The sequence below is a fragment of the Sus scrofa genome, chromosome 17 (assembly GCF_000003025.6).
Source record: "Sus scrofa isolate TJ Tabasco breed Duroc chromosome 17, Sscrofa11.1, whole genome shotgun sequence".
Classification (NCBI taxonomy): domain Eukaryota; kingdom Metazoa; phylum Chordata; class Mammalia; order Artiodactyla; family Suidae; genus Sus; species Sus scrofa.
The window spans coordinates 13166612-13183428 of NC_010459.5; the positions used below are offsets into that span (position 1 = coordinate 13166612).

The 16817-nt window shown below is 36.5% G+C and overlaps 1 protein-coding gene across 8 annotated transcripts in view; it reads left to right on the forward strand.

Moving 5' to 3' along the window:
- The window catches only part of PSD3 (pleckstrin and Sec7 domain containing 3), a 621434-nt gene that overhangs the window by 520869 nt on the left and 83748 nt on the right, over positions 1 to 16817 (forward strand). For all 8 annotated transcript variants that reach the window (XM_021077991.1, XM_021077990.1, XM_021077989.1 and 5 more), the window contains one exon: positions 10727 to 10920. In XM_021077991.1, the coding sequence (XP_020933650.1) occupies positions 10727 to 10920 (194 nt within the window). The remainder of the gene's footprint in view (positions 1 to 10726; positions 10921 to 16817) is intronic.

Genomic DNA, 16817 nt, shown 5'->3' on the forward strand with positions numbered 1-16817 from the left:
GCATTTTATATCTTATGTCAGTGATTATATATGGTCATTTTTACTGTAGTTTGCTACTTTTTAGGAAATTATTTGGAATTTTCATGTAACACATTGTATTTTCCCTTTCAAATACCAGGACGTAGAGCCCTTTTTACATTTTACAAGCAAACATCTAAGTTTTGGAGAATTACTTATATTAAGTGAGCGATGCCTTTGATGCCAGCTCTGTAGAACAGTGCTTTTTTTTTGTTGTTTTTTTTTTTCCCACTGTACAGCATGGGGACCCAGTTACACATGCATGTATACATACTTTTTCCTCCCATTGTCATGCTGTGAAGTAAGTATCTAGACATAGTTCTCAGTGCTGCACAGCAGATCTCATTGTAAATCCATTCCAAGAGCAATAGTTTGCGTCTGATACTCCAAGCTCCCAATCCCTCCCACTCCCTCCCTCTCCCCCCAGACAACCACAGGTCTCTTCTCCAAGTCCATGATTTTCTTTTCTTTGGAAAGGTTCATTTGTGCTGTATATTAGATTCCAGATATGAGTGATAATGTATACTATTTGTCTTTCTCTTTCTGACTTATTTCACTCAGCATGAGAGTCTCTAGTGCTTTTCAAGTTGTGTTTGTGTTCACTGGAATTGTATCTCTGCATAGGGCCTCAGGATTCTAAAAGAATTTGATTCTACATTTACTGTAAACTCTTTTCAACCTAAAATACAAAATGTGTTACATATACTAAATTCTTACTTATTTATGCATCAGCATATTAATTTATAAATCTCAGAGTAAAGTTTTACTGCTATCTCCTTTTTTCTATGAAAAAGTGCCTTGAATTTGCCAAGTTTGAATTTTAAAATAAAACTTATTTGTAAGTACTTTTTTGCATGAATCAGAATTTCTACAAAACTATAACCAACCAAAGTACAGAATTGAACAGAGTGCCAAGGCTGATTACTACTGTAATACACTCAAAATTGAGTGTTTGTAAAAAACCATCCCATCTTTGTAATTGGTGTGCTTTATAATAAATATACAGTAGCATTTATGAAGCAAAACTGTGCTTCATCAGCTACCTACTCCAGGATTTTGTTGAGTTTACTCAACAGAAAAGAATTAAACTGCTTAAAAAATAAATTTAGAAACAATGGCTGTAGTAGTCATTTCTAGTGACTCTTGCTGTCTAAAATAGTTAACCTGTTTCCCAGGATAATCATTTTTTTATTCCTACTCACAACTCAGATCCTCCCACCAAAGTTAATGATTCCTGGAGTTCCCTGGTAGCCTAGCAGTTAAGGACTCAGCACTGTCTCTGTTGTGTCATGGGTTTGATCCCTGGCCCAGGAACATGCCTCTAGTGTGGCAAAAAAAAAAAAAAAATCACTAACGCTTATTAAATCATGTCAGCTTTTTTCCCCTCAAAATGAGAAAATAATACTTTCAGTGTGACCATCCTAAGATACCACTTCATGGAAAAAGGGGAAAAAAAAAAAAAAAAAAAAACCTTCACATAATTTACTATTACTTTTTCTCCAGACATACTATCTTTTTTTTTTTTTTTTTTTTTTGTCTTTTTGCTATTTCTTGGGCCGCTCCCGCAGCCTATGGAGGTTCCCAGGCTAGGGGTCCAATTGGAGCTGTAGCCACCGGCCTACGCCAGAGCCACAGCAACACAGGATCCGAGCCGCGTCTGCAACCTACACCACAGCTCACGGCAACACCGAATCGTTAACCCACTGAGCAAGGGCAGGGACCGAACCCGCAACCTCATGGTTCCTAGTCGGATTCGTTAACCACTGCGCCACGACGGGAACTCCCAGACATACTATCTTTAAAGCAATCAAAATTGTTTCAGAAATACCATGTGTTTCAAGTTCCCTCTTTCAGAATTTGGTTTATTCACATAAAAATAATGTAATCAAAACAATGTAAAAATGTATCTTCTCATTATCGAGTGTAGTAAGGATACAGTAGTAAGGCTGCTGTAGTAAGGATAGTAAGTACATAATTTTTGTAAGTACTTTGAAAATAGGTAAAATTGGGGAAAATACAATTATTTGGGAATAAACAGATTTAAGCTTGTTCATATCAAAATCTTTTTTGGATTATTGGCTGCATGGGCATAAAAAAATGATGTGAACACACAGAATGGAGTGTCATTCAATAAGCAATAATTGACTGAATCTGCAATTTTGTTTTTTAATTTTAGGATATTACGTTTTGTTTCTGTAGTGAATCAAAATTTTTGTCTTAACAGTACTAAATCTTAATGCGGACAGTAGAACAACCTATATGAACACTGGGAATCTTTCTGGATTGATTTCAAACCGTGAAAGATCTGTAATACTATATTTTATATTGTCATGATGGTGGTTGCAAGCACAAATAAAACATAGAAACTAGAAATAAAAATGTAGCTTGAGACAAATGAAGATGAAAATACCAAAACTTACAGGATGCATAAAAAGCGGTCTACAGCAAAGAGGGAAGTTTATAGCAATAAACACTTACATTAAGAAAAAGGAAAGACCTCAGATAAACAACCTTATTTTACACCTTAAGAACTAAAAAAAGTAGAACAAACTAAACCCAAAGTTAGAAGAAGGAAGAAAATAACAAAGTCACAGTGAAAGTAAATGAAATAGAGCCTAAAAAGACAAAAATGACCATTGACACTAAGAACTAGGTTTTTTAAAACAAAATAGACAAACCATTAGCTAGATTTAACAAGAATAAAAGAGGACTCAAATGAGTTTGAAGTGAAACAGGAGACATTATTGCTGATACCACAGGAATAAAAAGCATCATAAGAGAATAGTGTATGCCAACAAATTGGACGAAGTATAAGAAAAGGATAAACTCTTGGAAACATAATCTACCAAAATTAAATCATGAAAAAAGTAGAAGAATTGAGCAGATCAATTACTAGTAATTACTTGTACAGGCATTTGATTTCTGATTAAACAAACAAATAAAATAATGAATAATATCCAAGACCAGATGTCTTCATGGGAATTCTACTAAACATTCAAAGAAGAGTTAATGCCAGTCCTCAAATTATCCAAAAGATGAAGAGGATGGACTCTCCCAAACTCGCTTTATGAGGACATCGTTACTCTGATACTAAAGCCAGACAAGAACACTTCAAGAAAAGAAAATCATAGGCCAATATCCATACTTAGCATAGATGAAAAAAAAAAAAAAAGACCAATCCTCAACCAAATATTTAGGAAACTCAGTTCAACAATACATTAAAAGCATCATTCGTCAAGAGCAAGTAGGATTTATTCCAGGATCCAGGGCTGATTCAGCAACTACACATCCATTAAATTTCATACACCACATTTAAAAAATGAAGGATAAAAATCATATAATCTCAGTAGATGCAGAGAAAGCATTTGACAAAATTCAACATCCATTCATGATAAAAACCCTCAAAAAAACTGGGTGTAGAAGGAACACAGTTCAACATAATAAAGGCCGTATGTGACAAACCCCCAGCAGATATCATGCTCAACCTTGAAAAGCTGAAAGCATTTCCTCTAAGATCAGGAACAAGATAAGGATGCCCACTTAGTTATTTAACACAGTAGTAGAAGACCTAGGCGTAGCAATTAGGCAAAAAATAATATAAAAGGCATCCAAATTTAAAAGGAAGAAGGATAAAAATCATATAATCTGGTATACTTGTCTTTATTTGCAGATGACATATTATATATAAAAACCCTAGAGAGTCTACCAGAAACCTATCAGAATTAATAAAGTACACGATATAAAATCAACATGCAAAAATCCGTTATATTTCTTTATTGGCAACTGTGAACTATCAGAAATAGAAATTACTGGAGTTCCCAATCTGGCTCAGCAGGTTAATTCAACATAGTCTCCCTGAGGATGCAGGATCCATCCCTGGCCTCTCTCAGTGGGTTAAGGATTTGGTATTGCCACAAGCCGTGGCAGAAGTCACAGATGGGGTTTGGATCCAGTGTTGCTATTGCTGTGGCATAGGCTTCAGTGGCAGCTCTCATTCAGCTCTAGCCCAGGAACTTCCATAGTACCACAGGCGTAGCCGAAAAGAAAGGAAGAGGGAGGGAAGGAGGAAATTAAGAAAACATGACTTTTATAATAACATCACAGTAAATGAAGTCGGACAGAGAAAGAAAGACCAAGCATCAGTTACATGTGGAATCTTAAAAAAAAAAAGAGATACAAATGAAGTTATTTGCAGAACAGAAACAGACTCACAGACCTCAAAAACGAATTTATGGTTACCAAAGGGACAGGTGTTGGCAGAGGAGTAGATTGGGGTTTGGGATTGACATATGGCACACTGTGGTATATAGAATGGTTGGCCATCAGGGACCTGCTATAGAGCACAGGGAACTTTACCTAGTATTCTGTGATAATCTACATGAGAAAAGAAGCTGAAAGAATGGATTTGTGTATATGTATAACTGAATCACTTTGTTGTACAGCAGAAATTATCACAACATTATTAATCAGCTAAACTTCAATAAAAATTTTAAAAACTCAGTAGTATCAAAATTTGACCAAGGAGTTTAAAGGTCTGGACATTGAAATCTATAAGACATTAATGAAAGAAACTGAAGAGGACACAAATAAAAAATATTTTGCAGTAATGTATTTGAGTAATTAATATTGTTAGACATCCATAATACCCAAAGCAATATAAATATTTAGTACAATCCTTATCAAAATTCTGATGGAATTTTTCATAGCAATTTTCACTAAGATTTTTATGGAACTACAAAAGAACCCAAATAGCTAAAGCAATCTTGAGAAAAAAGAAGAAAGCTGGACGCATCACAATTCTTGATTTCAAACTATAAAATAATCAAAAGAGCATGGTATTGACACAAAAACAGATACATATGTCAATGGAACCCAGAAATTAAATCACACAAGGCAGCCAAGAATATACAATGGAGAACAGATTTTCACTTCAATAAATGGTTTTAGGAAAATAGGTATCTACATGCAAAAGAATGAAACTGGACCTCATCTTACACCAAGCAGAAAAATCAACTCAAAATGAATTAAAGCCTTTATATAAGGCCTGAAACCATAAAACGCCTAGGAAAAAACGTAGAAAGTAAACTCCTTGACATTGGTCTTGACAGTGATTTTTTTTTTTTGATTTGGCAACAAAAGCAAAAATAAATAAGTGGGGCTATGTTAAACTAAAAAGCTGTGCACAGCAAAGGAGATCATCAACAAAATGAAAAGGCAACCTATGGAATAAGGAAAATATTTGCAAATCCTATATCTGACAGGGTTACTGTCCAAAATATACACTAAATTTCTACATTTCATTAGCAAAAAGTCAAGTAATTCAATTTAAAAATTTGCAAAGGACCTAAGTAGATATTTTCCCAAAGAGACATACAAATGGCCAATAGGTGTATGAAAAGGTACTTAACATACCTAATTATGGAAATGCAAATCAAAAGCACATGAAATATCACCTCATACATGTTAGGATGTCTGTCATCAAAAATGTAAGAACTGGGAGTTCCTATTGTGGTGTAGCAGTAACAAACCCAACTAGTATCCATGGGAATTTGGGTTCAATCCCTGGCCTTGCACAGTGGCATTCCCGGGAGCTGTGGTGTAGATTGTAGACATGGCATGGATCCTGCATTGCTGTGGCTTTGGCATAGGCTAGCAGCTGCATCTCAGATTCAACACCTAGCCTGGGGACTTCCGTATGCCACAGGTGTGGCTGTAAAGAGAAAAATCTGCGCATATATATATATATATATATATATATATATATATATATATATAGAGAGAGAGAGAGAGAGAGAGAGAGAATGGAGTTCCTGTTGTAGTTCAGCGATAATAAACCCGACTAGTATCCATGAGCACATGGGTTTGATCCCTGGCCACACTCAGTGGGTTAAGGATCCGATATTGCCATGAGCTGTGGTGTAGGTCTCAGATGCAGCTCGGATCTCACATTGCTGTGGCTGTGGCATAGCCTGGCAGCTCTGATTCTACCACTAGCCTGGCAACCTCTATATTCTGTGGGTACAGCCCTAAAAAAACAAAACAAACAAAAATGTAAGAAGTAATATGCTGGCAAGGATGTGAAGAAAAGGGAACCCTGGTGCCCTCCTGGTGGAAATGTAAACTGGTACAGCCTCTATGAAAAACATTACAGAAGTTCTTCAAGAAATTAAAAATAGAACTACTATTATGTTGCAGCAGTCCTACTTTTGAATACATAGTCAAAGGGAAGAAATCCTTATTTCGGAGATATCCGTATATCCGTGTTCAGAAAATATTGTTTTCAGTAGCAAGCATGGAAACAACTAATCTCTGTCTACAGATGAATGGATAAAGAAGGTTTGATACATAATACTCAGGGCTACTATACAACCCTTAAAAGGGGAAATCCTGCCATTTTTTGACAACATGGATGAATCTGGTAGGCATTTATACTAAGTGAAATAAGTCAAAGAAAGATAAATACCATATGGAATCACTTGTAAGTGGATTTTTTTTAAGTCTAACTTAGAGAAACAGAGTGTAAAAGTGGTTTCCAGGGCCTATAGGATGGTTGTTCAAAGAGGACAAACTTGCAGCTGAAAGATGGATAAGGTCTGAGGAAATAATTTGAAACATGGTGGCTACAATTGATAATTGCATTATAGAACTGAAATTTACTAAGGGAGAAAAACTTAAAATTTCTTACCAAAAATAAATATATCAATAAATATGTGAAGTGTTGAATTTGTTAACTTGATGTTAGGGAACCTTTCACAATATATACACATATCAAATTATCATGTACACTTAAAATATATAAATAAATAAATCATATTTCAATAAAGCTGGAGGTGGCATGGGGGAAGGTAGATGCATAAATAAACTTACACATCCATAAAATAGTACTCAGAAATAAGAGAGAACAAACTATTGAATATCACAATATGGATGCATCTTAAATATGTTTTGCCAAGTAAAATAAACCATCTTTGTTACATTTTGAGACAAAAACCATTGGGAAGGAAGAGTCCAGTAGTTTCCACTGCTTCAGGGAGAGGCAGTGACTACAAGAGGTAGCAGAGGGAACTTGGGGTTCAGAACTGTTGTTTGGTATTGTGGTGGTATCGTGTGGTAGATGAATTATTTATTCCCATGGAACTATACATCTTAAGGAGTACATTTGGTGTATACAGATTTCCTTTTAAAGATTTTTATTTTTTATCATTGATTTATAACATTTTGTCAATTTCTGCTGTACAGCAAAGTGACCCAGTCATACATGTATATATACATTCTTTTTCCCACATTATCCTCCATCCTGTTCTATCACAAGTGACTAGATATAGTTCACTGTGCTGTACAACAGGATCTCATTGCTTATCTACTCCAAATGCAATAGTTTGTATCTACTAACCCTAGTTCATCCCACTCTCTCCTTCTCCCCCTTGGCAGCCACAGGTATGTTCTCCATGTCCATGAGTTTGTTTCTTTTCTGTAGAATGTTCATTCATGCCATATATTAGATTCCAGATGTAAGTGATATCATGTGGTATTGGTCTTTCTCTTTATGACTTACTTCACTTAGTATGAGAGTCTCTAGTTCTATCCATGTTGCTGCAAATGGCATTATTTTGTTCTTTTTTATGGCTGAGTGCTATTCCACTGTATATGTGTATCACTTCTTCTTAATCCATTCATCTGTCAATGGACCTTTAGGTTGTTTCTTGAATGGTGCTGCAACTATAATAAAGTACAACTTCACACTGGTCAGAATAGCCATCATTAACAAGTCAACAAATAACAAATGCTGGAGAGGGTGTGGAAAACAGGGTGCCCTTTCTTCTCTGTTGGTGGGAATGTAAATTGGTAAAACCGTTATGGAAAACAGTATGGAGGTACGTCAGAAAACTAAATATAGAACTACCATATGACCCAGCAATCCTACTCCTGGGCATATATCTGTACATTTCTTAAATATCAGCCATGGTGTAGGGAATGCATGATATACTTCAGACTATACCAGATTAATTTGTTTTCAAAATGAACTATATAGCCATTGTGAAGAAGAGTGAGGAAGAAAGGAACTGACCTAAGTAACTCTGGGAAACTATTTTAACTGAATAGTATAAGGTGAAAAACTGTACACAGACACTGTAGTAGATAACTTAGTTTCTCACATGAGCATGGGCTACTGATTCTGAAACTAGTTTATGTGTTTACTAGGATTGAACAAATAGATAAATATATTTTAGATAGCAAGAGCCAGGTTTCTCACTGTTGAATAAGTACAGATAAGTAAAGAGAAAAGGCTAGGATGAACCACATTATACTGGCTTGGGTTAGAGATACTGGCATGAACTCTTGGAGAGAGAGGGAGGCTGGGTAGCTGATACCTATGCATATCTTCATTTCTTTAGGTGCATATGCTGAGAGGGCCCGGAGGCAGTGAGCACACCTAGCACTTAGATTTGGTTTCTAGATACCATTCTCCAATGAATAGAACTGATCTCCTTGGAGAACTGGTTGTTTCCAGGGATGGAACAAGAAAAGTACAAGATGAGCTTGGAAGTAGCATCTTGTGGTACCTGTAAGAAAGGAAGTACTTACAAAACAAAAAAGGGAAAAGGATGAGGCAGGTTGAAAGGATACAAAAGCCTGCTTGATAGAATTCTAAATGCCCAAAGCTGGAAAAATTTGAACAAATTAAATAATCATACTGTTTGACTATAATCCAAAGAATAAAATGTGTATTCATGTGTCCAGACTTATAGAAGAATTTCAATTTGAAATGGAAGGAATTGGGGGGAAAAAAAATCACCATTGAATTATGACAATATAATTGCTATTGACCAGATTTACAGAGGAATGCTAAAATTAGTAGTCAGAAGTTTATTTTTTTTTTTTTTTTTTTGTCTTTGTCTTTGTTGTTGTTGTTGTATTTTGGCGTCCCGGCATATGAGTTCCAGCTAGGGGAATCGAGCTGTATCACCCTACCCAGAGCCACAGCAACCATCAGACGTTCTGCAACCTACACCACAGCTCACAGCACCCGATCATTAACCCACTGAGCAAGCAGGACCGACCCACACCTCATGTTCCTAGTCGGATTCGTTAACCACTGCGCCACGACGGGAACTTCTTTTTATTATTATTATTATTTTTTTTTTTATAGTAGTCAGAAGTTTAAAGAGAAAGAGGATATTTTCATAGTCACAAAATCTCTCCCCCAAGTCATTTACAAAGGAAAAGAGTAACTTGTATAAACATTTGCCAGAAACCACCTTAACAAGTGATCAAGGTGCATCTCACTAATAATAAAACAAGTACCCCTGATCTGGTACACTGAGAGGCTTATCTATCACCCAGGTGTTCTTCCCAAGATAGTGTGACCTTGATCCAAGCATGAGAAGACATGTACCCTACAGAATCACTGACCAGTACTTTTCCAAGTGTCTAGGTTGTGGAGGACAAGGAAAGGCTTAAGAATTGTCAGTGTCTGGAGGTGACTAAGAGATGTGATAGCCAAGTGCACTGTGAGGTCATGGATAGCATCCTGGGGAAAAAAAAACAAAAAAACATTATTTTAAAAAATGGGAGAAATTTTAATAAAATCTGAAATTTACTCCTTCGTATTTTACTGTTCATTTCCTCATTTTGACATTTTTACCACGGTGATATAAGATACTAACCTTGGGGAAACTGGGTGATGAGCATAAGGGAACTCTATGTACTATCTTTGCAAATCTAAAATTACCTAAAAACAAAACTAAAAGCAAAACATAGATGCCTGAGTCCAGTGTTATTTTCATATATCTCACAATTAACTTATCAAATACGATTGAAGAGAATGGGCTCTTTTTCTCTGATAACCAAATAAACATTTTTGACAATTGAGTTTGTGGTTTACTTTAAATATATTTTGGCAGTGGTTATTTTGGTTGAAGTTTTAATGAAAAGATTCAATATTCAAAGAAACCAGAAGTGATTTTAGGGCATTAAAAAAGGCGAACTAAGACAAATGCTCTTACTCTGGATATGTGTTTTCTAGCAGTATATCAGAACTTAACTTTTTTTCTACTCTCCCCTCCCCCAAACCCCTTATTAACTGAATGTGACCATTCCTTTTCTTCCTCCTTCATACTTACTGTACATTATAACCTCAGAGTTAAATTTGCCCCCAAAACAGGACTCTGCAATGAGGGGATTTCTTAGTTGGTGATAGGGTGCCCAACACTTTGCTGGTAGTTGGGAAAATAGTAGCTGTAAGATGCCAAAACTTGTGCATGGCACCATCATCCGAACCCATTAATAGCTTTACCTGAGATTTTTATATTAGAGAGCACCTGATTGACAGATATAGTCCAACATTGTTCACTGGACTTAATCTATAATGATAGGTAGCTATAATATTCTGTATGCTTGACACTATGTTAGGTCATGCAAAAATCAAAATCAAAATTATGATCTCTGTCAAAGAACTTCCACTTGTTTAAAAGCAGACAGACCTGAAGGCTCTGTGGTGGATGGAAAAACCAGAGGCTTTAGAGATTTTTAAAGTCATAGCCTTATTGTTTCTTCCAGGTCACTAATACCTGGCACAGGAAACAGTTTGTTGAACCACAGCAGTTCTTACCCTGGTTGTTGTTATCAAGACTGAGACCATTAGGAAAATAGTTTATTACCCCACATAACTCTGTTCAATTGAATCTTTGTGTTTTTACCCTTTTAGAGATGATGAAGAGAAAAAAAAGTCTCTGTCGGAAGGTACTGATGAGAAGGCTAATGGAACACATCCAAAGACCATCAGCCGTATTGGGAGCACTACCAACCCATTCTTGGACATTCCTCATGACCCAAATGCTGCTGTGTACAAAAGTGGGTTCTTGGCTCGAAAAATCCATGCAGATATGGATGGAAAGAAGAGTAAGCATCATTTGTTGACATTTTCTATTCATTTATTTCATCTTTAAGAGAGGCTCAAAATTTAAAGTGATTTATCTGAAGTGAAGAGATGAAGAAAAATTGTTTATCTAGAGAAGTGTTACTGAAACTTGATAAAATCTCTCACCCTATGTCAGAAATCCATTATGCACCTGACCTTCTCCAAGGAGAATTATAGAACTTCAGAACCAGAAGACTTACAAATTATTCATTTCTAACCTTTTATTCATCAGTGATAATTTTGAATACCTGCTATGTGCTAGGCATCAAAAGTATAGGTATAGGAGTTCCTGTCGTGACTCAGTGGTTAACGAATCCGACTAGGAACCATGAGGTTGCAGGTTCGATCCCTGGCCTCACTCAGTGGGTTAAGGATCTGGCGTTGCCGTGAGCTGTGGTGTAGGTTGCAGACGCAGCTCGGATCCCGCATTGCTGTGGCTCTGGCGTAGGCCAGCAGCTATAGCTCCGATTTGACCCCTAGCCTGGGAACCTCTGTATGCTGTGGGTGCGGGAAAAAAATATATATAGATATAGATATAGATATATATAGGTATAGGATGGAGAAGTCCCAGTCTTTGTGGAGTTTACATTTTGGTGGTTGAGGGAAAGTTGAGTTCATAATACATAGAATGATACATTAAGGTGCTTGAGAAAAGCAGGGGAGACTAGAATTGAGATCCATGCCATGTGGAGTACTGATCTCTGTGGAAGGTGGACAGGTACAGTATAGGCGAGTGTGATATGCTTAGTAGTGGAACCTGAAGAAGTCCTATGTGACAGTTCTGTGAATAGGAGACATGATCATCTACTCATACATGATGCTGGAAGTTTGAGTAGAATGGAGTACATTTCTGTGTTTAGAATAGCTCTTGCAGAGTGTGAAATAGTGATTGTGTACAGTTGAATAGGCCAAAGTAGCTAATATATGTGCTCAGAATTAGCCTGTACCTCTTGGGTATTTCTACCCACCTACAGACACCGACATGCAGTGCTGGCGTGGACAGTCCTGCTGTTTCCATTCGTGCGAGGCACTTTGATCTTAAGGTATTAGTGTATTCTGTTCGGTACAACAAGAGAAGCTTTGGAATAGGGTAGCTTTGACACTCCACAGGAGTATCCCCACCATGTTTCCTGGGCACCCCTAGCACTCCAGTGATTGCAAGTGACAGTGAGTCTAACAGCTTATGTAAAAAGGACATGGTCACACTTGAGGATTAACAATTGTTTCCAGGACACTTTCTGCATTTCTTTATTTTGAACATATATTTATTCTTTTTTAATTGAAGTGTAGTTACTTTACAGTATTATTTTCATCTCAGATGTACAACAGTGATTTAAAACTTTTCTATATTATACTCTGTTTATAGTTATTACAAAATATTGGCTGTAATTCCCTGTGCTGTACAATATATTCTTGTAGTTTATCTATTTTATATGCAGTAGTTTGTACCTCTTAATCTCCTACCCTTATCTTTCCCTCCCCACTGATAAATACTAGTTTGTTCTCTATTTCTGGGAGTCTTTTTCTTTTGTTGTTATATTCATGATTCATTTTGTTCTTTAAATTCAACATATAAATGATGAAATACAGTTCTTGTCTTTATCTGACATTTCACTAGGCATAATACACTTCAGGTCCATGCATGTTGTTGCAGATGACATTATTTCATTCCTTTTTGTGCTAATATCCCATTGTATTTATGTACCACATCTTCTTTATCCGTTTATCTGTCAATGGACATTTAGGTCTCTTCCATATCTTGGCTGAGAAGACAGCCAATCGCCTTAAGGGAGTTCTTTCATAAGTAACTTCTTGCTTTTCCCTTGCTGCTTTAGTATTATATCTTTATCTTTAATTGTTGCTATTTTAATTACATTGTGTTGGTGTGGTCCTCTTTGATCCTGTTTCGGACTCTGTAGTTTCTCAACCAATATGTCTGTTTCCTTTCCCAGGTTAGGGAAGTTTTCAGCTATTATGTCTTCAAATATGTTTTTAGCTCCTTTCTCTCTCTCTCTTCTCCTTTTGGGATCCTTATAATAGGAATATTAATGCACTTAATGTTGTCTAGAGGTCTCCTAAATTGTCCTCATTTCTTTTCATTCTTTGTTTTTTTCTGTTCAGTAGCAGTGATTTCCACTACTCTGTCTACCAGGTCATGGATCTTTCCTCTGTATCCTTTAATCTACTGCTGATTCCTTCTAGTGTATTTTTTATTTCATTTATTTTGTTCCTATTCTCTACTTGGTTGTTCTTTATATTTTCTATTTCTTGATTAAAAACACCTAATTTCTCACTCTGTTCATCCATTCTTCTGAGTTTTTTGATCATTTTTATGATCATTACTTTGAACTTTCTCAGATAGCTTGCCTGTCTTCAGTTAGTTCTTCTGGGGTTTTTATCTTGTTCTTTTGTTGAAACATGTTCTTCTGTCACCTCATTTTGCTGAATTTTCTGGGCCTTTTTTGTGTTTGTTTGTTTGTTTGTTTTTTCTCTGTGTATCTGCTGGGTTGGTTGTTTTCTCACCTTGGAGGAGTCCCCTTTTGCAGGAGACATCCAGAGCTTCTCCAGGTTCAGCCTGCTGATAACATCTGCTTTGTCCATGTTCTCCTGGGCCACCTTTGAGGATTATTGGAGAGAAATCCCCCACTGGATGCTCCTATCCCTTAGCAGTCCCCTGAGTAAGAGGATAAGCTCAAAGCCTTCACAGGCCCCTTGTCCCAGGCTAGAAGTTTTCTTGACAGTCACATTCCTTTAAAATCCTTAGTTACCTCATTGAGAACTTCTGGTTGATTTGAGCAGTTTTAAGTGTCATAGGGCTTTTTTATTTTTAGTAACTTAAGAAGTTCTGCCAGTTACCTGCCTCGGAACCAAGTAAGATGAGGTACCTGGGCCCAGGCTCTGGGTTTTATTCCTGCTGGCTGCTTTATCACTGAGGGCTTCTTCATGTCTGCCTTGTAGAGAGGGGTTTGGGGAGGAGTCTTGAAGTTTCTTTTATTCCTTCTTTAATTCCTCAGGCTCTTCCTGGATTTTCCCATTCCAGTTTTTCATGATTTTTAAAATCACATTAGTTTGGGTCAATAATTCAACTTTTTCAGTATAGGAAAGTACATAATTTCTAGTGATAATTTACTTACACTAAAAATTTACCAATTTAAAGTGCATAGTTTGAGTTCTGAAAAAGGTATATAGTTGTGCAGCTGCCATCACAGTCAATGTATATAACATTCCCATTACTTGAAAAAGTTCCATTGTACTTTCTGCAGTTAATTCCTTCCACCTTTGGTCCCAGCCATGGCAGCCACTTAACTGTTCTGGGCACAGTGCTTCTCCTTTTCTGTAATTTAGTAAGTGGAGCCAACATCTTGTTTTGTGCCTGGCTTCTTTTCACTTAGCAGTGTTCTTTGCAGATTCATCTGTATTGTGTGCTGTGTGAATTCATAGTTTGTCTTCTTTTACTGCTGATACTATATTCCTTCCATTGTGTGGATACCCCACAATTTACATGTTCACCAGCTGGGCATTTGGGTTGCTTTTGGGTTTTGACTATTATAAATAAGCCTGCTTTGGATATTCTCAACCAAGTCTTCATATGTACATATTTTTCCATGTATTTTCAGAAGGTACCTAAAAGTAAGGGAATGAGCTTGCTAGAATGTGTGCTAAATATATGTTTAACTTTATAAGAAACTTCAAAACTGTTTTCCAAAGTGTCTGTAACATTTTGCAATCCTGCCACCTGTACATGTTATAGACTCATCATAAACTGATCCCTTTATCATGAATTGACCCTTCTCATCGCTGATCACATTCCTTATTTTGAAATTACTTTGTCTAATACTAAGATAGTGACACTAGCTTTCTTTTCAGTTTTTGCATAATATACAGAATTTTTTTCTAGCTTTTTCATCTTATTCCATAATCTTGTCTTTAAAATTGTCTTATACTGGTGGGTCTTTCTTTTTATGCACTGACAGTCTTTTAATTGGAGGGTTTATACCATTTACATTTATAGTAATTACTGATATAATTGACTTTAATTCTGCTGTCTTGCTATTGGATTTCTACTTATTCTTTTTTTTTCTGCCTGAACAATTTCTTTCATTATGTCATATACTAAGTAACTGCTGGTGAGAAATATTCTCATATTTTATTGGTTTTTTTTTTAAAGATTGTTCTGCACCTTAATTTTAGGAGTTTATGTTCACTTATGTGCAGTTCCTTGGCAGTATTTTCTTTTTGTTCAGTTTTAAAATATTTTTCCATTGTTTTCTACCCTGTTAGTTTCACACAAACAATCTGCTATCATTTTTGTTCCTCTGTATCTATTGCGTTTTTCTTCCTTTTGTCTGCTCTCAAGATTTTTCTCTTTCCCTTTGATTTTCAGCAGTTTTTACAGCACCTTACTGTGATTCTCTTCATGGTTTTTTTTTTTTTTTTGCTTGTTTGTTTGTTTAGTGGTTTTTGAAGTTCTCGGATTCATCAGTTTTTATTTTTCAGCCATTATTTTTATAGCACCCAGCCCTCTTTCTGGGACTCCAGTTTCCTATAGCTAGATCCTATTATACAAAAGATTCGTTGAGGCTGTGCTTAATTTTTTTCTGACCCTTTTTTTTTTGTTTTTTCAGTACTTTAATAATTTTTATTGCTATGTGTTCAAGTTTACTACAGTGTTTTTATTCCATATATAGTATTTTATGTTAGAAACTGCAATGTGAAATTTTATATTCTCCATTTCTCTCCTTATCAAGTTGGTATCTTTCTCAATATCCTTGAGTTTATCTCTGTCATTTACAGTAGCTCTTTTAAGGTCTTTCTCTTTGAATCCCTTCCTCCCTGTTTTTTTCTGGGACTGTTACATTGTTTGCATTGTACTTTTTATTTGCATGGGAGCCATTGTGACTCTTGGGGGTGGATTTGGTTTTATTCTTTTAAAGAATGTTGGACTTTATCCTGTTAACCATATCAGTAACTTGCAGACTAGCTGACCCTTTTAGAGGCTGCCTTTATCCTTTGTCCTGGTGGATCCAGAGAAGCCTTTATTCTAGGACTTATCTCTGTTACTAAAGCATTATTACTGTTCTCTAGATTCTGTTCAGTGCCTGGTGTTAACGAAGTCTTTCCACTGTCTGATGAGAAGGTAAACTATTCTTAGCCCCATGTGAGCTCCTAAATTATTCATTCCACAACTTTTGTCCAGTGCACCAGATCATTTCATTTCACGGGTACTCAGATCAATGCTCTAGCCATGACCTGGGGGTTCCTCTGCAGATCTTAAGAGCTCTCTCTTTGTGCAGCTGTTCTCTGTTTTATTATGTTCCACAATTCTGGCCACTTTAGCTTCACTCAACTCCCTCTTTAGTGCCTCACCTCAGCTCCCTTCCCTGCTAGGTCTTAACTTCCTTCATACAGTAATCTGGGCTTATCTTATTTGTCCCTTCTCTTTGGAATCACAGTCCAAAGCTGCCTATTGTACAATACCTGAAAACTTCTGTTTTATATGCATATTGCCCTGTTTTCTAATTGTTATGATTGGGGGGCAGTTTCTGGAGCAATATCTTTAATAGCATAACTAGAACTAAACTGATTACTGATCCCCTTCTGTTAAGAAATTCCACTCTAGTTGCCTCAGACCTCAAGACCTCGTATTTACTGAACTATGAGAATGATAAGGAACTCTAGGTACTTGAGCACAGTCACACTCTGTAGATGTATATTTGGAGCCCCAGGACAGGATCTGTCTTCTTCCCAGCTAATCTTTTCTATGCGCCCCATCCCCTTCCTTGGACTTCTGTTGCACTGGTTTATCTCGGGTAGGTGGCTACTGCTTCTTAGAAATGCACTGCTGCCCAACCCACTTATGAATGCATTCTTCTGTTTT